This window comes from Cyprinus carpio, chromosome B23 (assembly GCF_018340385.1).
Source record: "Cyprinus carpio isolate SPL01 chromosome B23, ASM1834038v1, whole genome shotgun sequence".
Lineage (NCBI taxonomy): Eukaryota > Metazoa > Chordata > Actinopteri > Cypriniformes > Cyprinidae > Cyprinus > Cyprinus carpio.
Window position 1 is genome coordinate 3573570 of NC_056619.1, and position 27028 is coordinate 3600597.

Genomic DNA, 27028 nt, shown 5'->3' on the forward strand with positions numbered 1-27028 from the left:
TTCAACACCTTCCAAACCAACAAGACAGACCAATCATTGATAATCAAAAATTACGGTAAGTCTTACCCCTCCGCCATTATGGTACGCCACACTGTCCCAGGTAGCCACAAAAGCTGATGTAGCAGCAAAAGGTATGTTAGGGAAGTATTGGTTAACGGCTGCAGTGACTTGTGCCAGTACAGCATTGCTTGTATCCTCTCTGTAGGAGACAGTTCCACCCCGTCGATTGTCAAGGCGAGTCCAAAGAGGAGCAACGATGTCTCTTGCGGAATCCAGTGTGGGGTTGTAGGCAGACAGCGGCTCGGTAAATGTCAAGTAGCCGTTGTTGTTCACCTAAAATTTAGGACCACAGTTATTCCAAAGTATTTTAAAGAGAATTTCCCAAAAATGAGGGGTCCGCAAATAACTTGCAGCTTCAGTGGTGTGGGAAATATGAAATGCTTACGAAGATCTGATTGTATGTGCGTCCAAAGTATCTGAAAGGCTGCTGCAAGAAAATGACATCGGAGCTTCCATCCTCAGCAGGGGGGTTCACTCTGTCTCCAGCCCCAGAAGCGAGGAAAAATTTGTTGGCACTAAGAAAAGGATAAGTGAGAATGAACTCTCTGGTTCTGCTAAAGAAACAAGCTCACAAATGGTTCAGGTTAAGCTCGAGCTTCTGATTCCATTGGCTTACAGTTCGGTGAGCCATCCACATGGAAAGAGCGGCGACCATTCACATTGATATTGCTGCTGGAAGAGAGTTCTGGGGCGCTGGTCACTGGAATTGTGAAAGAATGGACAGAGTCCAACGTGCTGTAACCAGCCTGCGGAATTAAAAATGAATCGATGTTAGGTCCTCAACCTGTTCCAGAATTTACTGCCTTTCAGAAGAATGTAAGGTGTGACGTGAGGCAAGGGAAATGCCTTGTCATTTGTCTCATTTGTAAAGTTTAGAAGGACCTGTCACCACTCACCTGCCACATTTGTTCTGTCTCTGCAATGTCTCCATAGTTGATGAGGATGAAAGAGCGATGAGTGTTGGAGACTAAAACCACTTGGAATGTGACCTCCTTCAAAATACCAACAGAAAGTATGAAAAACCTTTACAGGACAACACTTATTTACTGATAAACACCAATTCGAGCTTACCCCTTCACCATTTTGGTATGGCACACTATCCCAGGTAGCCACAAAAGCTGATGTAGCAACAAAAGTTATGTTAGGGAAGTATCGGTCAATAGCTGCAGTGACTAGTGCCAGAACAGCACTGCTCCTATCCTCTCTACAGGAGATAGTTCCACCACGGCGATTGTCAAGTTGAGTCCAGAGAGGAGCAATGATGTCTCTTCCAGAATTCAGAAGGGGAATGTAGTCAGGCAGCGGCTCAGTAAACGTTAGATGACCATTGTTGTTGACCTAAAATTTAGGACAAAACATTTGCGCATGTTGTGAATGGAAATGTATGGAGAGAGAATGAAGAGGTAGAAATGAGCACAATTCCTACACGTTACCTTCTACAAATCAGCAGTCCTCTGAATTTCACATTTACAAAAACTCGTCCACAAATATGTCGACGTGTGTACAAAGTCAAGATACTACTTGTACTTTTTCAAAGAGACTTGTCGTTTCCAATGCAAGTAGATAAAGCAACTTCATCGAAATAAGGTAAACAACATCTAAAAATTCTTACAAAGGTCTGGTTGTGTGTGCGTCCAAAAAACTTGAAAGGCTGCTGCAATTTAATGACTTCAGAGCCTCCATTCTCCAAACGGGGGGTTACTATTTCTCCGTTTCCAAATGGTAGGAAATTAGATGGCACTAGGACAAATGCAAGTCAGAAGAAATCCTTTAGTTTTTTCCCAGAAACATGAGCTCAAAAACACTACCCTGTTTATCAGTTTGAAAAGGGAATTCACTAAGACTGAATTGTGCTCTCTAATAGTGTTGTTTATTTTGTCGTTAGCCTCTGTTTATTTATTTATATTATATATATTTTTTTTCGGACCCGATTCACTGCATAAACTATGTAAAACAGGAAAGGTAGATAGAGTATCATGGCCACAAAATCACATCTGATCAGAATTTGCCCAAGGCAGTCGCCCGTCTCTCAGGTTGCTTCTGAGTGCAAGGTTCTGGAGAATTAGGCAGACCACTACAATCTGTCAGATTTTTGTGGGATTACATATAATGACTCGCCCACTGCATCCAGTAACTGAATTGGCTTAATAAAAGGCCAGAAGTGCACTGAAAGGCTATGTGCCAGGTAAAGCGAAAATGGAAATAAGACTGAGGTTTTTGTGTTCAAGCACGACATGCTACAGTGGCACAAAATTTAGTGAATTCACCCCTGAGAATCTTGTTCTAAAGAAAAATACAACACGTGGCCTTACGGTTTGGTGACCCATCAACATGGAAAGACCAGCAAGCATCCACATTGATATTACTGCTCGATAAGAGTTCAGGGACACGTGCTGCCCGAATTGTGAAAGAGCTGGCAGAGTCCACGGTGTTATAACCAGCCTGTAGGAGAAAAGAAAAAAAAAGAAGTCATAAATAAGAAAGGAAAGAAAGAAAGAAAGAAATTAATGAATTAATTAATTAAATAAATTAAAATAAAAAAAAAAAAATAAGAGAGAGAGAGAGAGAGAGAGAGATAATCTCTTCTTTTGCATTGATGAGCAGTTTCTTATAAAATGCATGTTTGCATTAATTGTTTGGCATTTGCGCAATGAACGAGAAGCAGAACTTTACTGACCTGCCAAGGTTGTCCTGTCTCTGCAACATCTCCATAATAGATGAGGATGAAAGAGCGATGAACATTGTACGCTAAAACCACTTGGAAAGTGACCACCTTCAAAACACCAATAGACAGCATTCAACACCTTCCAAACCAACAAGACAGACCAATCATTGATAATCAAAAATTACGGTAAGTCTTACCCCTCCGCCATTATGGTACGCCACACTGTCCCAGGTAGCCACAAAAGCTGATGTAGCAGCAAAAGGTATGTTAGGGAAGTATTGGTTAACGGCTGCAGTGACTTGTGCCAGTACAGCATTGCTTGTATCCTCTCTGTAGGAGACAGTTCCACCTCGTCGATTGTCAAGGCGAGTCCAAAGAGGAGCAACGATGTCTCTTGCGGAATCCAGTGTGGGGTTGTAGGCAGACAGCGGCTCGGTAAATGTCAAGTAGCCGTTGTTGTTCACCTAAAATTTAGGACCACAGTTATTCCAAAGTATTTTAAAGAGAATTTCCCAAAAATGAGGGGTCCGCAAATAACTTGCAGCTTCAGTGGTGTGGGAAATATGAAATGCTTACGAAGATCTGATTGTATGTGCGTCCAAAGTATCTGAAAGGCTGCTGCAAGAAAATGACATCGGAGCTTCCACTCCTAAGCAGGGGGGTTAACTCTGTCTCCAGCCCCAGAAGCGAGGAAATTTGTTGGCACTAAGAAAAGGATAAGTGAGAATGAACTCTCTGGTTCTGCTAAAGAAACAAGCTCACAAATGGTTCAGGTTAAGCTCGAGCTTCTGATTCCATTGGCTTACAGTTCGGTGAGCCATCCACATGGAAAGAGCGGCGACCATTCACATTGATATTGCTGCTGGAAGAGAGTTCTGGGGCGCTGGTTACTGGAATCGTGAAAGAATGGACAGAGTCCAAACGTGCTGTAACCAGCCTGCGGAATTAAAAATGAATCGATGTTAGGTCCTCAACCTGTTCCAGAATTTACTGCCTTTCAGAAGAATGTAAGGTGTGACGTGAGGCAAGGGAAATGCCTTGTCATTTGTCTCATTTGTCTCATTTGTAAAGTTTAGAAGGACCTGTCACCACTCACCTGCCACATTTGTTCTGTCTCTGCAATGTCTCCATAGTTGATGAGGATGAAAGAGCGATGGGTGTTGGAGACTAAAACCACTTGGAATGTGACCTCCTTCAAAATACCAACAGAAAGCATGAAAAACCTTTACAGGACAACACTTATTTACTGATAAACACCAATTCGAGCTTACCCCTTCACCATTTTGGTATGGCACACTATCCCAGGAAGCCACAAAAGCTGATGTAGCAACAAAAGTTATGTTAGGGAAGTATCGGTCAATAGCTGCAGTGACTAGTGCCAGAACAGCACTTCTCCTATCCTCTCTACAGGAGATAGTTCCACCACGGCGATTGTCAAGTTGAGTCCAGAGAGGAGCAATGATGTCTCTTCCAGAATTCAGAAGGGGAATGTAGTCAGGCAGCGGCTCAGTAAACGTTAGATGACCATTGTTGTTGACCTAAAATTTAGGACAAAACATTTGCGCATGTTGTGAATGGAAATGTATGGAGAGAGAATGAAGAGGTAGAAATGAGCACAATTCCTACACGTTTAATTCTACAAATCAGCAGTCCTCTGAATTTCACATTTACAAAAACTCGTCCACAAATATGTCGACGTGTGTACAAAGTCAAGATACTACTTGTACTTTTTTCAAAGAGACTTGTCGTTTCCAATGCAAGTAGATAAAGCAACTTCATCGAAATAAGGTAAACAACATCTAAAAATGCTTACAAAGGTCTGGTTGTGTGTGCGTCCAAAAAACTTGAAAGGCTGCTGCAATTTAATGACTTCAGAGCTTCCATTCTCCAAACGGGGGGTTACTATTTCTCCGTTTCCAAATGGTAGGAAATTAGATGGCACTAGAACAAATGCAAGTCAGAAGAAATCCTTTAGTTTTTCCCAGAAACATGAGCTCAAAAACACTACCCTGTTTATCAGTTTGAAAAGGGAATTCACTAAGACTGAATTGTGCTCTCTAATAGTGTTGTTTATTTTGTCGTGAGCCTCTGTTTATTTATTTATATTATATATATTTTTTTTTCGGACCCGATTCACTGCATAAACTATGTAAAACAGGAAAGGGAGCTAGAGTATCATGGCCACAAAATCACATCTGATCAGAATTTGCCCAAGGCAGTCGCCCGTCTCTCAGGTTGCTTCTGAGTGCAAGGTTCTGGAGAATTAGGCAGACCACTACAATCTGTCAGATTTTTGTGGGATTACATATAATGACTCGCCCACTGCATCCAGTAACTGAATTGGCTTAATAAAAGGCCAGAAGTGCACTGAAAGGCTATGTGCCAGGTAAAGCGAAAATGGAAATAAGACTGAGGTTTTTGTGTTCAAGCACGACATGCTACAGTGGCACAAAATTTAGTGAATTCACCCCTGAGAATCTTGTTCTAAAGAAAAATACAACACGTGGCCTTACGGTTTGGTGACCCATCAACATGGAAAGACCAGCAAGCATTCACATTGATATTACTGCTCGATAAGAGTTCAGGGACACGTGCTGCCCGAATTGTGAAAGAGCTGGCAGAGTCCACGGTGTTATAACCAGCCTGTAGGAGAAAAGAAAAAAAAGAAGTCATTAATAAGAAAGGAAAGAAAGAAAGAAAGAAATTAATGAATTAATTAATTAAATTAAAATAAAAAAAATAAATAAGAGAGAGAGAGAGAGAGAGATAATCTCTTCTTTTGCATTGATGAGCAGTTTCTTATAAAATGCATGTTTGCATTAATTGTTTGGCATTTGCGCAATGAACGAGAAGCAGAACTTTACTGACCTGCCAAGGTTGTCCTGTCTCTGCAACATCTCCATAATAGATGAGGATGAAAGAGCGATGAACATTGTACGCTAAAACCACTTGGAAAGTGACCACCCAAAACACCAATAGACAGCATTCAACACCTTCCAAACCAACAAGACAGACCAATCATTGATAATCAAAAATTACGGTAAGTCTTACCCCTCCGCCATTATGGTACGCCACACTGTCCCAGGTAGCCACAAAAGCTGATGTAGCAGCAAAAGGTATGTTAGGGAAGTATTGGTTAACGGCTGCAGTGACTTGTGCCAGTACAGCATTGCTTGTATCCTCTCTGTAGGAGACAGTTCCACCTCGTCGATTGTCAAGGCGAGTCCAAAGAGGAGCAACGATGTCTCTTGCGGAATCCAGTGTGGGGTTGTAGGCAGACAGCGGCTCGGTAAATGTCAAGTAGCCGTTGTTGTTCACCTAAAATTTAGGACCACAGTTATTCCAAAGGTATTTTAAAGAGAATTTCCCAAAAATGAGGGGTCCGCAAATAACTTGCAGCTTCAGTGGTGTGGGAAATATGAAATGCTTACGAAGATCTGATTGTATGTGCGTCCAAAGTATCTGAAAGGCTGCTGCAAGAAAATGACATCGGAGCTTCCATCCTCAGCAGGGGGGTTCACTCTGTCTCCAGCCCCAGAAGCGAGGAAATTTGTTGGCACTAAGAAAAGGATAAGTGAGAATGAACTCTCTGGTTCTGCTAAAGAAACAAGCTCACAAATGGTTCAGGTTAAGCTCGAGCTTCTGATTCCATTGGCTTACAGTTCGGTGAGCCATCCACATGGAAAGAGCGGCGACCATTCACATTGATATTGCTGCTGGAAGAGAGTTCTGGGGCGCTGGTTACTGGAATTGTGAAAGAATGGACAGAGTCCAACGTGCTGTAACCAGCCTGCGGAATTAAAAATGAATCGATGTTAGGTCCTCAACCTGTTCCAGAATTTACTGCCTTTCAGAAGAATGTAAGGTGTGACGTGAGGCAAGGGAAATGCCTTGTCATTTGTCTCATTTGTCTCATTTGTAAAGTTTAGAAGGACCTGTCACCACTCACCTGCCACATTTGTTCTGTCTCTGCAATGTCTCCATAGTTGATGAGGATGAAAGAGCGATGGGTGTTGGAGACTAAAACCACTTGGAATGTGACCTCCTTCAAAATACCAACAGAAAGCATGAAAAACCTTTACAGGACAACACTTATTTACTGATAAACACCAATTCGAGCTTACCCCTTCACCATTTTGGTATGGCACACTATCCCAGGTAGCCACAAAAGCTGATGTAGCAACAAAAGTTATGTTAGGGAAGTATCGGTCAATAGCTGCAGTGACTAGTGCCAGAACAGCACTGCTCCTATCCTCTCTACAGGAGATAGTTCCACCACGGCGATTGTCAAGTTGAGTCCAGAGAGGAGCAATGATGTCTCTTCCAGAATTCAGAAGAGGAATGTAGTCAGGCAGCGGCTCAGTAAACGTTAGATGACCATTGTTGTTGACCTAAAATTTAGGACAAAACATTTGCGCATGTTGTGAATGGAAATGTATGGAGAGAGAATGAAGAGGTAGAAATGAGCACAATTCCTACACGTTAATCCTACAAATCAGCAGTCCTCTGAATTTCACATTTACAAAACCTCGTCCACAAATATGTCGACGTGTGTACAAAGTCAAGATACTAGTTGTACTTTTTCAAAGAGACTTGTAGTTTCCAATGCAAGTAGATAAAGCAACTTCATCGAAATAAGGTAAACAACATCTAAAAATGCTTACAAAGGTCTGGTTGTGTGTGCGTCCAAAAAACTTGAAAGGCTGCTGCAATTTAATGACTTCAGAGCTTCCATTCTCCAAACGGGGGGTTACTATCTCCGTTTCCAAATGGTAGGAAATTAGATGGCACTAGAACAAATGCAAGTCAGAAGAAATCCTTTAGTTTTTCCCAGAAACATGAGCTCAAAAACACTACCCTGTTTATCAGTTTGAAAAGGGAATTCACTAAGACTGAATTGTGCTCTCTAATAGTGTTGTTTATTTTGTCGTGAGCCTCTGTTTATTTATTTATATTATATTTTTTGTTTTTCGGACCCGATTCACTGCATAAACTATGTAAAACAGGAAAGGGAGCTAGAGTATCATGGCCACAAAATCACATCTGATCAGAATTTGCCCAAGGCAGTCGCCCGGCTCTCAGGTTGCTTCTGAGTGCAAGGTTCTGGAGAATTAGGCAGACCACTACAATCTGTCAGATTTTTGTGGGATTACATATAATGACTCGCCCACTGCATCCAGTAACTGAATTGGCTTAATAAAAGGCCAGAAGTGCACTGAAAGGCTATGTGCCAGGTAAAGCGAAAAAATGGAAATAAGACTGAGGTTTTTGTGTTCAAGCACGACATGCTACAGTGGCACAAAATTTAGTGAATTCACCCCTGAGAATCTTGTTCTAAAGAAAAATACAACACGTGGCCTTACGGTTTGGTGACCCATCAACATGGAAAGACCAGCAAGCATTCACATTGATATTACTGCTCGATAAGAGTTCAGGGACACGTGCTGCCCGAATTGTGAAAGAGCTGGCAGAGTCCACGGTGTTATAACCAGCCTGTAGGAGAAAAGAAAAAAAAGAAGTCATAAATAAGAAAGGAAAGAAAGAAAGAAAGAAATTAATGAATTAATTAATTAAATTAAAATAAAAAAATAAATAAGAGAGAGAGAGAGAGAGATCTCTTCTTTTGCATTGATGAGCAGTTTCTTATAAAATGCATGTTTGCATTAATTTTTTTGGCATTTGCACAATGAACGAGAAGCAGAACTTTACTGACCTGCCAAGGTTGTCCTGTCTCTGCAACATCTCCATAATAGATGAGGATGAAAGAGCGATGAACATTGTACGCTAAAACCACTTGGAAAGTGACCACCTTCAAAACACCAATAGACAGCATTCAACACCTTCCAAACCAACAAGACAGACCAATCATTGATAATCAAAAATTACGGTAAGTCTTAACCCCTCCGCCATTATGGTACGCCACACTGTCCCAGGTAGCCACAAAAGCTGATGTAGCAGCAAAAGGTATGTTAGGGAAGTATTGGTTAACGGCTGCAGTGACTTGTGCCAGTACAGCATTGCTTGTATCCTCTCTGTAGGAGACAGTTCCACCTCGTCGATTGTCAAGGCGAGTCCAAAGAGGAGCAACGATGTCTCTTGCGGAATCCAGTGTGGGGTTGTAGGCAGACAGCGGCTCGGTAAATGTCAAGTAGCCGTTGTTGTTCACCTAAAATTTAGGACCACTGTTATTCCAAAGTATTTTAAAGAGAATTTCCCAAAAAATGAGGGGTCCGCAAATAACTTGCAGCTTCAGTGGTGTGGGAAATATGAAATGCTTACGAAGATCTGATTGTATGTGCGTCCAAAGTATCTGAAAGGCTGCTGCAAGAAAATGACATCGGAGCTTCCATCCTCAGCAGGGGGGTTCACTCTGTCTCCAGCCCCAGAAGCGAGGAAATTTGTTGGCACTAAGAAAAGGATAAGTGAGAATGAACTCTCTGGTTCTGCTAAAGAAACAAGCTCACAAATGGTTCAGGTTAAGCTCGAGCTTCTGATTCCATTGGCTTACAGTTCGGTGAGCCATCCACATGGAAAGAGCGGCGACCATTCACATTGATATTGCTGCTGGAAGAGAGTTCTGGGGCGCTGGTTACTGGAATTGTGAAAGAATGGACAGAGTCCAACGTGCTGTAACCAGCCTGCGGAATTAAAAATGAATCGATGTTAGGTCCTCAACCTGTTCCAGAATTTACTGCCTTTCAGAAGAATGTAAGGTGTGACGTGAGGCAAGGGAAATGCCTTGTCATTTGTCTCATTTGTCTCATTTGTAAAGTTTAGAAGGACCTGTCACCACTCACCTGCCACATTTGTTCTGTCTCTGCAATGTCTCCATAGTTGATGAGGATGAAAGAGCGATGGGTGTTGGAGACTAAAACCACTTGGAATGTGACCTCCTTCAAAATACCAACAGAAAGCATGAAAAACCTTTACAGGACAACACTTATTTACTGATAAACACCAATTCGAGCTTACCCCTTCACCATTTTGGTATGGCACACTATCCCAGGTAGCCACAAAAGCTGATGTAGCAACAAAAGTTATGTTAGGGAAGTATCGGTCAATAGCTGCAGTGACTAGTGCCAGAACAGCACTGCTCCTATCCTCTCTACAGGAGATAGTTCCACCACGGCGATTGTCAAGTTGAGTCCAGAGAGGAGCAATGATGTCTCTTCCAGAATTCAGAAGGGGAATGTAGTCAGGCAGCGGCTCAGTAAACGTTAGATGACCATTGTTGTTGACCTAAAATTTAGGACAAAACATTTGCGCATGTTGTGAATGGAAATGTATGGAGAGAGAATGAAGAGGTAGAAATGAGCACAATTCCTACACGTTAATTCTACAAATCAGCAGTCCTCTGAATTTCACATTTACAAAAACTCGTCCACAAATATGTCGACGTGTGTACAAAGTCAAGATACTACTTGTACTTTTTCAAAGAGACTTGTAGTTTCCAATGCAAGTAGATAAAGCAACTTCATCGAAATAAGGTAAACAACATCTAAAAATGCTTACAAAGGTCTGGTTGTGTGTGCGTCCAAAAAACTTGAAAGGCTGCTGCAAATTAATGACTTCAGAGCTTCCATTCTCCAAACGGGGGGTTACTATTTCTCCGTTTCCAAATGGTAGGAAATTAGATGGCACTAGGACAAATGCAAGTCAGAAGAAATCCTTTAGTTTTTCCCAGAAACATGAGCTCAAAAACACTACCCTGTTTATCAGTTTGAAAAGGGAATTCACTAAGACTGAATTGTGCTCTCTAATAGTGTTGTTTATTTTGTCGTGAGCCTCTGTTTATTTATTTATATTATATATATTTTTTTTCGGACCCGATTCACTGCATAAACTATGTAAAACAGGAAAGGGAGCTAGAGTATCATGGCCACAAAATCACATCTGATCAGAATTTGCCCAAGGCAGTCGCCCGTCTCTCAGGTTGCTTCTGAGTGCAAGGTTCTGGAGAATTAGGCAGACCACTACAATCTGTCAGATTTTTGTGGGATTACATATAATGACTCGCCCACTGCATCCAGTAACTGAATTGGCTTAATAAAAGGCCAGAAGTGCACTGAAAGGCTATGTGCCAGGTAAAGCGAAAATGGAAATAAGACTGAGGTTTTTTTGTGTTCAAGCACGACATGCTACAGTGGCACAAAATTTAGTGAATTCACCCCCTGAGAATCTTGTTCTAAAGAAAAATACAACACGTGGCCTTACGGTTTGGTGACCCATCAACATGGAAAGACCAGCAAGCATTCACATTGATATTACTGCTCGATAAGAGTTCAGGGACACGTGCTGCCCGAATTGTGAAAGAGCTGGCAGAGTCCACGGTGTTATAACCAGCCTGTAGGAGAAAAGAAAAAAAAGAAGTCATAAATAAGAAAGGAAAGAAAGAAAGAAAGAAATTAATGAATTAATTAATTAAATTAAAATAAAAAAATAAATAAGAGAGAGAGAGAGAGAGAGAGATAATCTCTTCTTTTGCATTGATGAGCAGTTTCTTATAAAATGCATGTTTGCATTAATTGTTTGGCATTTGCGCAATGAACGAGAAGCAGAACTTTACTGACCTGCCAAGGTTGTCCTGTCTCTGCAACATCTCCATAATAGATGAGGATGAAAGAACGATGAACATTGTACGCTAAAACCACTTGGAAAGTGACCACCCAAAACACCAATAGACAGCATTCAACACCTTCCAAACCAACAAGACAGACCAATCATTGATAATCAAAAATTACGGTAAATCTTACCCCTCCGCCATTATGGTACGCCACACTGTCCCAGGTAGCCACAAAAGCTGATGTAGCAGCAAAAGGTATGTTAGGGAAGTATTGGTTAACGGCTGCAGTGACTTGTGCCAGTACAGCATTGCTTGTATCCTCTCTGTAGGAGACAGTTCCACCTCGTCGATTGTCAAGGCGAGTCCAAAGAGGAGCAACGATGTCTCTTGCGGAATCCAGTGTGGGGTTGTAGGCAGACAGCGGCTCGGTAAATGTCAAGTAGCCGTTGTTGTTCACCTAAAATTTAGGACCACAGTTATTCCAAAGTATTTTAAAGAGAATTTCCCAAAAATGAGGGGTCCGCAAATAACTTGCAGCTTCAGTGTGTGTGGGAAATATGAAATGCTTACGAAGATCTGATTGTATGTGCGTCCAAAGTATCTGAAAGGCTGCTGCAAGAAAATGACATCGGAGCTTCCATCCTCAGCAGGGGGGTTCACTCTGTCTCCAGCCATCCTCAGGATAAGTGGGGGTTCACTCTGTCTCCAGAAGCGAGGAAATTTGCTGGCACTAAGAAAAGGATAAGTGAGAATGAACTCTCTGGTTCTGCTAAAGAAACAAGCTCACAAATGGTTCAGGTTAGCCTGATTCCATTGGCTTACAGTTCGGTGAGCCATCCACATGGAAAGAGCGGCGACCATTCACATTGATATTGCTGCTGGAAGAGAGTTCTGGGGCGCTGGTTACTGGAATTGTGAAAGAATGGACAGAGTCCAACGTGCTGTAACCAGCCTGCGGAATTAAAAATGAATCGATGTTAGGTCCTCAACCTGTTCCAGAATTTACTGCCTTTCAGAAGAATGTAAGGTGTGACGTGAGGCAAGGGAAATGCCTTGTCATTTGTCTCATAAAGCTCATTTGTAAAGTTAGAAGGACCTGTCACCACTCACCTGCCACATTTGTTCTGTCTCTGCAATGTCTCCATAGTTGATGAGGATGAAAGAGCGATGGGTGTTGGAGACTAAAACCACTTGGAATGTGACCTCCTTCAAAATAGCAACAGAAAGCATGAAAAACCTTTACAGGACAACACTTATTTACTGATAAACACAATTCGAGCTTACCCCTTCACCATTTTGGTATGGCACACTATCCCAGGTAGCCACAAAAGCTGATGTAGCAACAAAAGTTATGTTAGGGAAGTATCGGTCAATAGCTGCAGTGACTAGTGCCAGAACAGCACTGCTCCTATCCTCTCTACAGGAGATAGTTCCACCACGGCGATTGTCAAGTTGAGTCCAGAGAGGAGCAATGATGTCTCTTCCAGAATTCAGAAGGGAATGTAGTCAGGCAGCGGCTCAGTAAACGTAGATGACCATTGTTGTTGACCTAAAATTTAGGACACAAAACATTTGCGCATGTTGTGAATGGAAATGTATGGAGAGAGAATGAAGAGGTAGAAATGAGCACAATTCCTACACGTTAATTCTACAAATCAGCAGTCCTCTGAATTTCACATTTACAAAAAACTCGTCCACAAATATGTCGACGTGTGTACAAAGTCAAGATACTACTTGTACTTTTTCAAAGAGACTTGTCGTTTCCAATGCAAGTAGATAAAGCAACTTCATCGAAATAAGGTAAACAACATCTAAAAATGCTTACAAAGGTCTGGTTGTGTGTGCGTCCAAAAAACTTGAAAGGCTGCTGCAATTTAATGACTTCGAGCGCAGTGACATATGCCAGAACAGCATTGCTTGTATCCTCTCTGTAGGAGATAGTTCCACCTCGTCGATTGTCAAGGCGAGTCCAAAGAGGAGCAATGATGTCTCTTGCGGTATCCAGAATGGGGTTGTAGGCAGACAGCGGCTCGGTAAAGGTTAAGTAGCCATTGTTGTTCACCTAAAATTAAAGACCACAGTTACGCCAATGTATTTTAAAGAGAATTTCCCAAAAATGAGGGGTTTGCAAATAACTTGCAGCTTCAGTGGTGTGGGAAATATGAAATGCTTACGAAGATCTGATTGTATGTGCGTCCAAAGTATTTGAAAGGCTGCTGCAAGAAAATGACATCGGAGCTTCCATCCTCAGCAGGGGGGTTCACTCTGTCTCCAGCCCCAGAAGCGAGGAAATTTGTTGGCACTAAGAAAAGGATAAGTGAGAATGAACTCTCTGGTTCTGCTAAAGAAACAAGCTCAAAAATGGTTCAGGTGAAGCTCGAGCTTCTGGTTGCATTGGCTTACAGTTCGGCGAGCCATCCACATGGAAAGAGCGGCGACCATACACATTGATATTGCTGCTGGATGAGAGTTCTGGGGCGCTGGTCACTGGAATTGTGAAAGAATGCAAAGAGTCCAACGTACTGTAACCAGCCTGTAGAAGTAAAAATGAATCAATGTTCGGTCCTCAACCTGTTCCAGATATACAGTAACTACCTTTCAGTAGAATGTAAATGCCTTGTCATTTGGCTCATTCGTAAAGTTTACAAGGACCTGTCACCACTCACCTGCCACATTTGTTCTGTCTCTGCAATGTCTCCATAGTTGATGAGGATGAAAGACCGATGGACGTTGGAGACTAAAACCACTTGGAACGTGACCTCTTCAAAATACCAAGAGTAAGCATGAAAAACCTTTACAGGACAACATTAATTCACTGATACACATCAATTTGATCTTACCCCTTCACCATTTTGGTATGGCACACTATCCCAGGTAGCCACAAAAGCTGATGTAGCAACAAAAGTTATGTTAGGGAAGTATCGGTCAATAGCTGCAGTGACTAGTGCCAGAACAGCACTGCTTCTCTCCTCTCTACAGGAGATAGTTCCTCCACGTCGATTGTCAAGTTGAGTCCAGAGAGGAGCAATGATGTCTCTTCCAGAATTCAGAAGGGGTATGTAGTCGGACAACGGCTCAGTAAAAGTTAGATGGCCATTGTTGTTAACCTAAAATTTAGGACAAAACATTTTTGCGAGTTGTGGGGGAAATGTATGATGACAGAATTAAGGGGCAGATTTAGACACAATTCCTACTAGCTAATTCTACAAATCAGCAGTCCTCTGAATTTCACATTTACAAAAACTTGTATACAAAGATGTCAACATGTGAGCAAAGTAAAGCTACTGTTTGTACTAGGGTGACCAAACGTGCCATTTTCCCGGGACACGTCCTGGCCAGGATTTCTATATTGCCTAACATATCCAGGTTTTGGCTTCGGTTTCCTGTTTTCATACTTAATGAAGGTGATGATCGTTTGACCAATAACGTGCAGACATTGTACGTAATCGACCAATCGTGGTGCGTGAGCAGGTGGGATCTACAGAGAACGGTCAACGTTATGCAAATACGTGTACATATTAGTGTTCGACTAGAAGCAGCACTGAGCATACTTATCGGTGTTTGACATCAAAGTACCGTGAGAGAAATTCAAAAGCACAAGAAGCAGTCTGCTCTCTAGAGCTCTCACGGTACTTTGTCATACAATAATTGGTCTGCACAGCGCGAACAAATCCAAAACTTGGATATTTTAGGCAATATAGAGATCCTGGCCAGGACGTGTCCTGGGAAAATGGCACGTTTGGCCACCCTAGTTGTACTCTTTTGAAGAGACTTTTCGTTTCCAATGCAAGTAGATGAAACAATTTCATCTAAATAAGGAAAACAACAACTAAATATCTTCTTACAAAGGTCTGGTTGTGTGTGCGTCCCAAAAACTTGAAAGGCAGCTGTAATGTAATGGCTTCAGAGCTTCCGTTTTCCAAACGGGGGGTTACTATTTCTCCATTTCCAAATGGTAGGAAATTAGCTGGCACTAGGACAAATGCAAGTCACAAGGAATCCTTTAGTTTATCCCAGAAACATGAGCTCACAAACAATACACTTGTTAAAAGTTGGAAAGGGGAATTCACTAAGACTGAATTGTGCGCTCTAATAGTTTTGTTTATTTTGTCGTGAGCCGCTGGTTTCGAAACCCGATTCACTGCATAAACAATGCAAAACAGGTAAGGGAGCTAGAGTGTCATGGCCACAAAATTACAGCTGATCAGAATTTGCCCAGGACAGACACCCAGCTCGCATGCCCACTCTCGGCAGACCACTACAATCTGGGAGACATTTCTGGGATTGCATAGTGTGACTTGCCCACTGCATCCAGCACCTTAACTGGCTTTTTAAAAATTTGGAAAAAATTTCACTCAAAGGGGATGTGCCAGGTAAGGCTCAAAATAAGACTGAGGTTTTTGTGTTCAAGCAGGACATCCTACAGTGGCAAAAAAGTTTAGTGAATTCTCCCCTGAGAACCTTGTTCTTAAGAAAAATACAACTCGTGGGCTTACAGTTTGGTGACCCATCAACATGGAAAGACCAGCAAGCAGTCACATTGATGTTACTGCTCGATAAGATTTCAAGGACATGTGCTGCTGGAATTGTGAAAGAGCTGGCAGAGTCCACAGTGTTATAACCAGCCTGTAGGAGAAAAGAAAAAAAATGAAGTCATCAATAAGCAAGGAAAGAAAGAAAGAAATGAAGGAATGAACTGAATTAAAATAAAAAATGGATAAAAGAGAGAGAGAGAAAGAATCCCTTCTTTTGTATTCATGAGCAATTTTATATAAAATGCATGTTTGCATTATTTTTTTGGTCATTTGCACAATGAACGAGAAGCAGAACTTCACTGACCTGCCAAGGTTGTACTGTTTCTGCAACATCTCCATAATAGATGAGGATGAAAGAGCGATGAACATTGTATGCTAAAACCACTTGGAAAGTGACCACCAAAAAGACCAACAGACAGCATTCAACACCTTCCAAACCAACAAGAAAGAGCATTTATTAATAATCAAAGATTAAGGTAAGTCTTACCCCTCCACCATTATGGTACGGCACACTGTCCCAGGTAGCCACAAAAGCCGATGTAGCAGCAAAAGGTATGTTAGGGAAGTATTGCTTAACAGCTGCAGTGACATATGCCAGAACAGCATTGCTTGTATCCTCTCTGTAGGAGATAGTTCCACCTCGTCGATTGTCAAGGCGAGTCCAAAGAGGAGCAATGATGTCTCTTGCGGTATCCAGAATGGGGTTGTAGGCAGACAGCGGCTCGGTAAAGGTTAAGTAGCCATTGTTGTTCACCTAAAATTAAAGACCACAGTTACGCCAATGTATTTTAAAGAGAATTTCCCAAAAATGAGGGGTTTGCAAATAACTTGCAGCTTCAGTGGTGTGGGAAATATGAAATGCTTACGAAGATCTGATTGTATGTGCGTCCAAAGTATTTGAAAGGCTGCTGCAAGAAAATGACATCGGAGCTTCCATCCTCAGCAGGGGGGTTCACTCTGTCTCCAGCCCCAGAAGTGAGGAAATTTGTTGGCACTAAGAAAAGGATAAGTGAGAATGAACTCTCTGGTTCTGCTAAAGAAACAAGCTCAAAAATGGTTCAGGTGAAGCTCGAGCTTCTGGTTGCATTGGCTTACAGTTCGGCGAGCCATCCACATGGAAAGAGCGGCGACCATACACATTGATATTGCTGCTGGATGAGAGTTCTGGGGCGCTGGTCACTGGAATTGTGAAAGAATGCAAAGAGTCCAACGTACTGTAACCAGCCTGTAGAAGTAAAAATGAATCAAAGTTCGGTCCTCAACCTGTTCCAGATATACAGTAACTACCTTTCAGTAGAATGTAAATGCCTTGTCATTTGGCTCATTCGTAAAGTTTACAAGGACCTGTCACCACTCACCTGCCACATTTGTTCTGTCTCTGCAATGTCTCCATAGTTGATGAGGATGAAAGACCGATGGACGTTGGAGACTAAAACCACTTGGAACGTGACCTCCTTCAAAATACCAAGAGTAAGCATGAAAAACCTTTACAGGACAACACTAATTCACTGATACACATCAATTTGATCTTACCCCTTCACCATTTTGGTATGGCACACTATCCCAGGTAGCCACAAAAGCTGATGTAGCAACAAAAGTTATGTTAGGGAAGTATCGGTCAATAGCTGCAGTGACTAGTGCCAGAACAGCACTGCTTCTATCCTCTCTACAGGAGATAGTTCCTCCACGTCGATTGTCAAGTTGAGTCCAGAGAGGAGCAATGATGTCTCTTCCAGAATTCAGAAGGGGTATGTAGTCGGACAACGGCTCAGTAAAAGTTAGATGGCCATTGTTGTTAACCTAAAATTTAGGACAAAACATTTTTGCGAGTTGTGGGGGAAATGTATGATGACAGAATTAAGGGGCATATTTAGGCACAATTCCTACTAGCTAATTCTACAAATCAGCAGTCCTCTGAATTTCACATTTACAAAAACTTGTATACAAAGATGTCAGCATGTGAGCAAAGTAAAGCTACTGTTTGTACTAGGGTGACCAAACGTGCCATTTTCCCGGGACACGTCCTGGCCAGGATTTCTATATTGCCTAACATATCCAGGTTTTGACTTTGGTTTCCTGTTTTCATACTAAATGAAGGTGATGATCGTTTGACCAATAACGTGCAGACATTGTACGTAATCGACTAATCGTGGTGCATGAGCAGGTGGGATCTACAGAGAACGGTCAACGTTATGCAAATACGTGTACATATTAGTGTTCGACTAGAAGCAGCACTGAGCATACTTATCGGTGTTTGACATCAAAGTACCGTGAGAGAAATTCAAAAGCACAAGAAGCAGTCTGCTCTCTAGAGCTCTCACGGTACTTTGTCATACAATAATTGGTCTGCACAGCGCGAACAAATCCAAAACTTGGATATTTTAGGCAATATAGAGATCCTGGCCAGGACGTGTCCTGGGAAAATGGCACGTTTGGCCACCCTAGTTGTACTCTTTTGAAGAGACTTTTCGTTTCCAATGCAAGTAGATGAAACAATTTCATCTAAATAAGGAAAACAACAAATAAATCTTCTTACAAAGGTCTGGTTGTGTGTGCGTCCGAAAAACTTGAAAGGCAGCTGTAATGTAATGGCTTCAGAGCTTCCGTTTTCCAAACGGGGGGTTACTATTTCTCCATTTCCAAATGGTAGGAAATTAGCTGGCACTAGGACAAATGCAAGTCACAAGGAATCCTTTAGTTTATCCCAGAAACATGAGCTCACAAACAATACACTTGTTAAAAGTTGGAAAGGGGAATTCACTAAGACTGAATTGTGCGCTCTAATAGTTTTGTTTATTTTGTCGTGAGCCACTGGTTTCGAAACCCGATTCACTGCATAAACAATGCAAAACAGGTAAGGGAGCTAGAGTGTCGTGGCCACAAAATTACAGCTGATCAGAATTTGCCCAGGACAGACACCCAGCTCGCAGGCTTCTTCTCGGCAGACCACTACAATCTGGGAGACTTTTCTGGGATTGCATAGTGTGACTTGCCCACTGCATCCAGCACCTGAATTGGCTTATTAAAAGGCTGAAATTTCACTCCAAGGGGATGTGCCAGGTAAGGCTCAAAATTAGACTGAGGTTTCTGTGTTCAAGCAGGACATCCTACAGTGGCACAAAAGTTTAGTGAATTCTCCCCTGGGAACCTTGTTCTTAAGAAAAATACAACTCCTGGGCTTACAGTTTGGTGACCCATCAACATGGAAAGACCAGCAAGCAGTCACATTGATGTTACTGCTCGATAAGATTTCAAGGACATGTGCTGCTGGAATTGTGAAAGAGCTGGCAGAGTCCACAGTGTTATACCCAGCCTGTAGGAGAAAAGAAAAAAAATGAAGTCATCAATAAGCAAGGAAAGAAAGAAAGAAATGAAGGAATGAACTGAATTAAAAATAAAAAAAAGGATAAGAAGAGAGAGAAAGAATCCCTTCTTTTGTATTCATGAGCAATTTTATATAAAATGCATGTTTGCATTATTTTTTTGGTCATTTGCACAATGAACGAGAGGCAGAACTTCACTGACCTGCCAAGGTTGTACTGTTTCTGCAACATCTCCATAATAGATGAGGATGAAAGAGCGATGAACATTGTATGCTAAAACCACTTGGAAAGTACCACCTTAAAAAAGACCAACAGACAGCATTCAACACCTTCCAAACCAACAAGAAAGAGCATTTATTAATAATCAAAGATTAAGGTAAGTCTTACCCCTCCACCATTATGGTACGGCACACTGTCCCAGGTAGCCACAAAAGCCGATGTAGCAGCAAAAGGTATGTTAGGGAAGTATTGCTTAAACAGCTGCAGTGACATATGCCAGAACAGCATAAGATGCTGAAAATACGTCCACAATGACTACATCTGGAATAAATTTTTACCTTATAGAGAAGTCAATATTGAACTCACATAGAATAAATTTTTACCTAAAAAAAAACACAAAAAAACCTCACCTTCTGGCTCCTCAAGGGATGTCATTTCAACATTCGACAAATATGTTGAAAATACCTCTTTTGGTTCCTAGCAATTGTTGTTCACTAAAATTAAAGACCACAGTTGACGCCAATGTATTTTAAACAGAATTTTGCAAAAAATGGGTGTTTGCAAATAACTTGCAGCAAATCAGTGTTGTGGGAAATATGAAATGCTTCAAAACGAATATCACTGATTGTATGTGCGTCCAAAGTATTTGAAAGGCTGCTGCAAGAAAATGTACATCGGTCAGCGTTGCATCCTCAGCAGGGGGGTTCAAAAGCTGTCTCCAGCCCCAGAAGCGAAGAAATTTGTTGGCAATTTAGAAAAGGATAAACCAGAATGAACTCTCTGGTTAATAAAGAAACAAGCTCAAAAATTCTTCAGGTGAAGCCTCGAGCTGTACTTTGCATTGGCTTATCCCCCCAGAACTGCTTTCATTTACAACAGTGACCGCAAGCTAGATTAAAATGCCCAAAGCCAAAATCAAACATCACACAATACCCCAACAACCCATAACATCATAAAACACTGACCGCAAGCTAGATTAAATAGAGACCAACGCTACTGTAAATTGATTATTAGAAGTAAATATGAATCATTTTTCGGTCCTCAAACTGTTCCAGATTGCTACAGTAAACTTTTGCTTTCACCCCGAATGTAAAGACACTTTTCATTTGGCTCATACTTTTTAGTTTACAAGGACTTTTCACTGACTCACTGCCACATTTGTTGAGTCTCATGAAATGTCTCCATAGTTGATTAGGAGAAAGACCGATGGACGTTGGAGACTAAATTCATCTGAAAAACCTCATTCACAAATACCAAGAGTAAGCATGAAAAACCTTTACAGGGCTAATTTTAATTTTTGGATACACATCAATTTGATCTTACACCCTTTAATTTTTGTATGGCATAAATTACCCAGGTAGCCACAAAATATCTACTTATGTTAGGGCAGTATCGGCAATAGCTGCAGTGACTTGCAGAAATCATCAGAGGAACTCTGATGGCTCTTCGCGAATTCAGAAGGGTTCGGTGGACAGACTGTAAGAAGCCGCGAGATGGGTGATATCATAACAGATGGCGGTAATGAACAAATTGAATTTGTGATCTGTTATCAAAACAACTAACAACGCAAAACAAAAAAGCAATACACTCGAAAACTACACTCTTTCAAAAGTAAAAAAAAATAATCGGCTTAGCTACTTGAAAGATGGCCATGGTTTTAAAAGTAAAATTTACTACTAAAACACTAAAAAGAGTTACGCTAGTAATGTCGTATTGTGACTAGCTACTAACAGGGCTACATTTACATGCACAATTTTTGTTCGAATTGGACTGAATTTATTCCGAGTGATGAATCTGAACATAGTGTTTACATGAACGCTATTGTATAAAAAGATCGTCAACATTTCTCACTGTTTGCACATAATAACCACCCACCTACATGCTACATTTTTTTTGACATGTGCACACCGCACATATACAGAGTTTCTCACTGTTTGCACATAATAACCACTCTCCTACATGGTTTCTTTATTTGTTTTTAACAGCAGAATTAATATTTATCCATTTACGTGCTGCTCATATTTATCACGTGGTAAAAATGCCCCTCCCCGCACTCCAAAGCAGGTTGCCTGTGGATGAGAATCCAAAACAAGGACTGGTGGGAGGTTGTCCTGCTCCACTTCACAGTTGCCAAATGGAAGGAGAGGAAGCAGTTGAGCAATGGAAGGAGTGTTTTATATCAACAGGACCGTGAGACAAATTCTTTATTCAAAAGGAAGAAGTCTGCTCGTTAGAGCTCTCACGGTACTTTGTCATACAATTTCTGCGTCATGCACAGCGCGAACACTTTCAATTTTGGTGGTTAATCTGATCGATATAGACATGCACTGGCCAGGAGTTGTATTAGAAAAGGAACGTTTGGCCACCCTAGTTCAACTGTTTTCGAAGATTTTCGTTCCGATGCGTAGATCAAAACGGATTCGATAAATAAGGTGTTTACATGAAGTCTTTTCAGTCCGATTGAGCCATAAATCCGATTACAAGTGGATTATTTGGTTGCATGTAAACGTAGCCCCACTGTAATTCCAGAGACCAGATGGTGGTTCACTACTTCTCCGAACTCGAAATGGTAGGAATGTCAGCTGAGACCAGGTCAAATGCAAGTCACAGACAAATCCCCAGTTTATCCCAGAAAATTAGCTATACGGTCAAATGGCACAAACAATACACTTGACAAAAAGTATTGTAAAGGGGAATTCACTAAGACTGAATTGTGCGCTCTAATAGTTTTTGTTTATTTTGTCGTGAGCCGCTGGTTTTGAAACCCGATTCACTGCATAAACAATGCAAAACAGGTAAGGGAGAATAGAGTTCGTGCCTTCAAATTACAGCTAATCAATAATTTGCCCAGGACAAAACATTTCAAGGCATTGGGTTTCCTCAAAGTAAGTAGACATAACTCAGATCAAATTTTTACAATTAATTTAAACACATCAAACAAAACAGAAAAAAAACATATTAGTTTTAAGTTAAACAGACTGAAATTTCAGATTTAAGGGGACTTTTAAGTATCACAATTTAATGAATTTTCAAGCTAGTTCAAGCAGGAATCCTACAGTGGCCACAAACATTTTAGTGAATTCTCCCTGGGAACCTTGTTCTAAGAGTTCAACGTACAAACTCCTGGGCTACAGTTTGGTGACCCATCAACATGGAAATTTTAGCAACAGGTCACATTGATGTTACTTTCTTTTTTAAGATTTCAAGGACATGTGCTGCTGGAATTGTGAAAGATGCTGGCAGAGTCCACAGTGTTATAACCATTGCCTGTAGGGGCAAAAAGCAAAAAAGTATGAAGTCATCATTATGCAAGGAAATGAATAATAAAGAATGAGTGTAATTATGAATGAATTTTAATCAAAAATGGATAAAACTTAGAGAGAGAGAAAAGAATCCCTTCTTTTGTATTCATGAGCAATTTTATATAAAATGCTTGTTCGCATTATTTTTTTGGTCATTTGCACATTGAAACTAGATGTGCTTCACTGACCTGCCAAGGTTGTACTGTTTCTGATGATCATCCATAATAGATGAGGATGAAGAGCGATGACACATTGTATGGGTAAAACCACTGTGGAAAGTGACCAGCTTAAAAAGGCCAACAGACAGCATTCAACACCTTCCAAAAACAAGAAAGAGCATTTATTAATAATCAAAGATTACGGTAAGTCTTACCCCTCCTCCATTATAGTATGGCACACTGTCCCAGGTAGCCACAAAAGCCGATGTAGCAGCAAAAGGTATGTTAGGGAAGTATTGCTTAATGGCTGCAGTGACTTGTGCCAGTACAGCATTGCTTGTTTCCTCTCTGTAGGAGATAGTTCCACTTCGTCGATTGTCAAGGTGAGTCCAAAGAGGAGCAATGATGTCTCTTGCGGAATCCAGAATGGGGTTGTAGGCAGACAGCGGCTCTGTAAATGTTAGGAAGCCGTTGTTGTTCACCTGAAGTAAGAAACAATTTTTTTCATTAGGTGTTTAAAGATCATTTTAAATTGGTAAATTGTAAAAATAATAACATAAAGTGAGGAAGAAAATTGAATGCTTACAAAAATCTGATTGTATATGCGTCCAAAATATTTGAAAGGCTGCTGCAATTTAATGGCTTCAGAGCTTCTGTTATCAGCAATGTATTTCACTATATTTGCTTCCTCCAAATCTATGAATCTAGTAGGCACTTGGAAAAGTATATGTGACATTAAATTGTTTAGTTGTGCTAATGAAACTTAAGCTCAGAAATGTTACTTTTGAAATCTTGGCTTACATTTCGGTGAGCCATCAACATTGAACGACCATTGACCATTCACATTGATATTGCTGCTGGATGAGAGTTCTGGGGCTTTGGTCACTGGAATTGTGTAAGAATGGACAGAGTCCTCTGTGATATAACCAGCCTGCAGAAGTTAAAATAAAGTTTAGAATTCTCAACTGTTCCAGAACAAAGCTTTATTTTGTTAGTAGAGGAAGTATTGAATGAAGAGAACAATTCCTTTCCTTTCCTTTCTTTTATTTACTTTAATTTCCTTTGTTTTAGTTTTTTCAATTAGTAAAATATTGAAAGACCACTCACCAGCCAATTTTGTGTTGTTGCAGGAATATTACCATAGTTGATCAGGATGAAAGAGCGCTGAAAATTGTAGGCCAAAACCACTTGGAAAGTGACCACCCACAACATAAACAGACAGCATTTAAAAAACTCCCTGGGGGGGGGGGGAGTTAGCTGGGGGTACACTGATAAGCATTGTCTTACCCCTCCACCATTATAGAATGGCACCCTGTTCCAGGTAGCGACAAAAGCTGATGTAGCAGCAAAAGGTATGTTAGGGAAGTATTGGTTAACGGCTGCAGTAACTTGTGCCAGTACAGCATTGCTTGTATCCTCTCTATAGGAGATAGTTCCACCTCGTCGATTGTCAAGGTCAGTCCACAGAGGGGCAATGAGGTCTCTTTCAGACTTCAAAATTGGGTTGTAGGAATACAGTGGTTCAGTAAATGTTAGATGGCCATTGTTGTTCACCTAAAATTGAGAACAAGTTATCAAATCAAACAAAATTATAATAAAAAAAATTTAAAAAAATAGTTGACAAAACTAAATAGGAATGACACAGTGCACTGCATAAATAAATCTGCAACCACAATTGCAAAGTCAAATGCTTACAAAGATCTGATTATATGTGCGTCCGAAGTATTTGAAAGGCTGATGTAAGGAAATGGCATTAGAGCTTCCATCATCCAATACAGGGTTTAGCGTGTCTTCAACCCCAAACGGCAGCAAAGCTGTCATTAAAGACATGGTAAGTGATAATACATCATGATGATTACTCAAAGAAACATCTAGAAGCCAGTCAGAAGTCAGAAAGAGCTTTATTGCCAAGTATGCTCGCCCATTCAAGGAATTTGTTTTAGTATCACAAGCTTCCATTGCACAGAGACAACAACAACAACAACACACAGACAATTAAAATAAGATGAGAATAAAAATACACGTATGTAAATATAAATAAACAAAAATAGAAGAAATTGAAAAGAAATAGAAAAATAAAATAAATTGTATGCACAGTTGTGCTATAGATAGAATAGAATAGGAATAGAATAGAATGAGATGTAAGTATATACTATAGGATGTAGGGTGGTAATAAAAAAAAAATAATGCTTATTTTTATTGCACGTTGGGGGGGCATTTAACTGTTCATAAGGTAGAAATCCAGTATAAATTTCCTATTTGAATATTAAATTAAGCATTAAGTTATTTATCGCTGGGATTTTGCATTCTCTTCTGGAGAGATCAGTCCTAAGCCCCATCGAATTGATGCATTTCATCGGTAAATACAGGTTTGTGTACATTTTATTTTATAAATAAAATCGTTACTGTGCTGTATATCATTTAGTTTCATGCAGAGCAACATACAGGCGTGCAGTGAATAACCTAAATGTCGGTCACATCGCATGATGGAAAAGCCTGATACTCTGCATAAAATAAACTATTTTATTAATAAAGATACAGAATACAAATACTTTTTAATAGCTGTTTACAATTGGTTGTACGGACAGGTTATGAAGGCAGTCGCAGTATATTTCAGCTATATTCTCAGCTGTGAGCAGTTCCCCACCAAACACGACTCCAGTTAGGGCACAAGAGCCAGCGCCATTACGGTGGAAACAGAATAACAGAGACTTGTCGATTACATGTGAATTACTTCTGTTTAATTTTTACTTTTAATGTTTGTTAAACTAGTTTAAATAGGCAATATGCATACATAAAAACATGGAAACTAATGTTTATTAAAACTAAAAAAATAAAGTGATTCCATTGCATAAGTGTTCATATCCTTATCTGAGACAGATTAAATTTAGCTCAGGAGCATTTATATATCTCTTATATATTACAACACACCTAGAGAAAATAACAACATGTGGCAAATTCAATTGAATGGGTATGATTTGGAAAGGCACACACATCTTAATAAAAGGTCTAACAGCTGATAATGCATATCAGAGCAAAAACCAAGCCCTGAGGTCAAAAGAACTGCCTGTAGTGCTCAGAAACAGGTTTGCGTCAAGCCACACATTTGCGGAAGAGTTCAGAAAAGCATGTAGTGGTGACCAAGAACCTGATGGTCACTCTAGTTGAGCTCCATGATCATATATGCAGATGGGAGAAAGCTACAGAAGGACAACATTCTCCTTAACAAACAAACAATAAAACACACATGGCGGTGTGGCAAGACTTAATTCTTGATAATTGAGATAGCCTTAATGAAAACCCAGTCCAGAGCATTCAGAACCTCAGACTGGGCAGAAGGTTTACCTTCCAACAGGACAATGAACCTAAACAAACTGCAAGAGTGGCTTGTAGACAACTCTGTGAATGTCCTTGAGTGGGCCAGCAAGAGCCTGAGCTTGAACCCAATCAAATATTTCTGGTGAAACCTGAAAATTGTGCATCTGAGCCCATCTAACCTGACAGAGCTTAAGAGGTCAAGAGGTCAAGAGGTGAGGAGAAGAATCGCAGATCATTTCCAAATGCTGATGAGCAAAGCTTGTCGCATCAAACAAAAAAGACTTGAGGCTCTAAAGGTGCTTCAGCTAAATATTTAGTTAAGAGTATGAATACTTATATAAGGCAGCTACATACCAAAACGCATAAAAAATGAGGGGTATGAATACTTTTATAAGGCACTGTATATATTAGGGATGCAAAGATATCAAAATCTCAGGATACGATGATATCATGATATGAAGTCCATGATGCGATATTTATTACGATATTAAAAAAAAGAAAAAAGAAAAGAAAGACTTTTTACATTTTGAAGTTAAATTATTCTATCTAATGCACTTTGAGAGTTCAGAATTAAGAGCTCCAACCCATATTCTAACCTAAGAACTTAAGTCAGAAAAAAACACTCTTTTTATTTGTGATATTCTGTCTCGGTCTAAATTACATTCAAACTGGTGTTTTTGGAAGCCAAACTAATGAGAATATAATAATAATAATAATAATAATAACAACAACAACAATATAATAGCCATACATGTCTATTGTAAAACAATTGCACTGTAAAATAAATTAAAATGAATATTTCATAGGTATATCATTTTTGCTTTACGATAGGGAAATTACAATACTTCTTTTCTAATTTCTACACTTGAAAGATATTTTCAATTT

The 27028-nt window shown here is 40.4% G+C and overlaps 3 protein-coding genes across 3 annotated transcripts; all 3 read right to left on the reverse strand.

The window, feature by feature from the left end:
- Positions 1–569: 569 nt before the first annotated feature.
- Positions 570–3632, reverse strand: LOC122141915. Its single transcript, XM_042750627.1, has 9 exons — positions 3532–3632; positions 3302–3430; positions 2923–3189; positions 2738–2833; positions 2373–2502; positions 1673–1800; positions 1132–1398; positions 957–1052; positions 570–806 (listed from the first exon to the last, which is right to left on the reverse strand). Exons 1-9 carry the CDS (start codon positions 3568–3570, stop codon positions 645–647), a joined length of 1314 nt encoding a protein of 437 aa, XP_042606561.1. The 5' UTR covers positions 3571–3632; the 3' UTR covers positions 570–644.
- A 48-nt stretch (positions 3633–3680) lies between these two features.
- On the reverse strand, positions 3681–7355 carry LOC122142019. The gene is made up of 11 exons (XM_042751337.1): positions 7305–7355; positions 6850–7116; positions 6675–6770; positions 6386–6515; positions 6157–6284; positions 5777–6043; positions 5594–5689; positions 5239–5368; positions 4539–4666; positions 3997–4263; positions 3681–3917 (listed from the first exon to the last, which is right to left on the reverse strand). The coding sequence occupies exons 1-11, from the start codon at positions 7353–7355 to the stop codon at positions 3798–3800; spliced, it is 1680 nt and encodes a 559-aa protein (XP_042607271.1). The 3' UTR covers positions 3681–3797.
- Positions 7356–7447: 92 nt separating this feature from the next.
- si:dkey-9l20.3 lies at positions 7448–22517 on the reverse strand. The gene is made up of 29 exons (XM_042751338.1): positions 22498–22517; positions 18360–18487; positions 17357–17623; positions 17182–17277; positions 16919–17048; positions 16690–16817; positions 16311–16577; positions 16128–16223; positions 15785–15914; positions 15134–15261; positions 14129–14395; positions 13955–14050; positions 13692–13821; positions 13463–13590; positions 13114–13350; positions 12399–12494; positions 11859–11987; positions 11479–11745; positions 11296–11391; positions 10940–11069; positions 10238–10365; positions 9698–9964; positions 9523–9618; positions 9234–9363; positions 9005–9132; positions 8625–8891; positions 8439–8534; positions 8089–8218; positions 7448–7515 (listed from the first exon to the last, which is right to left on the reverse strand). Exons 4-29 carry the CDS (start codon positions 17188–17190, stop codon positions 7448–7450), a joined length of 3774 nt encoding a protein of 1257 aa, XP_042607272.1. The 5' UTR covers positions 17191–17277; positions 17357–17623; positions 18360–18487; positions 22498–22517.
- Positions 22518–27028: the final 4511 nt, after the last annotated feature.

Excerpts from the sequence above, each read along its gene's own strand:
- LOC122141915 (XM_042750627.1), bottom strand. The coding sequence starts at position 3,570 with ATGGTCGCCGCTCTTTCCATGTGGATGGCTCACCGAACT. Across the intron at positions 3,431-3,531 it reads TGTGGATGGCTCACCGAACT|TGCCAACAAATTTCCTCGCT; the intron begins GTAAGCCAATGG and ends TCCTTTTCTTAG. Across the intron at positions 2,503-2,737 it reads AGACAGGACAACCTTGGCAG|GCTGGTTATAACACCGTGGA; the intron begins GTCAGTAAAGTT and ends TTTCTCCTACAG.
- si:dkey-9l20.3 (XM_042751338.1), bottom strand. Across the intron at positions 9,619-9,697 it reads CATACCAAAATGGTGAAGGG|GAGGTCACATTCCAAGTGGT; the intron begins GTAAGCTCGAAT and ends GGTATTTTGAAG. Across the intron at positions 7,516-8,088 it reads TGTTGATGGGTCACCAAACC|TGCCATCTAATTTCCTACCA; the intron begins GTAAGGCCACGT and ends CATTTGTTCTAG.
- LOC122142019 (XM_042751337.1), bottom strand. The coding sequence starts at position 7,355 with ATGAAGTTGCTTTATCTACTTGCATTGGAAACTACAAGTCTCTTTGAA. Across the intron at positions 6,285-6,385 it reads TGTGGATGGCTCACCGAACT|TGCCAACAAATTTCCTCGCT; the intron begins GTAAGCCAATGG and ends TCCTTTTCTTAG. Across the intron at positions 5,369-5,593 it reads AGACAGGACAACCTTGGCAG|GCTGGTTATAACACCGTGGA; the intron begins GTCAGTAAAGTT and ends TTTCTCCTACAG.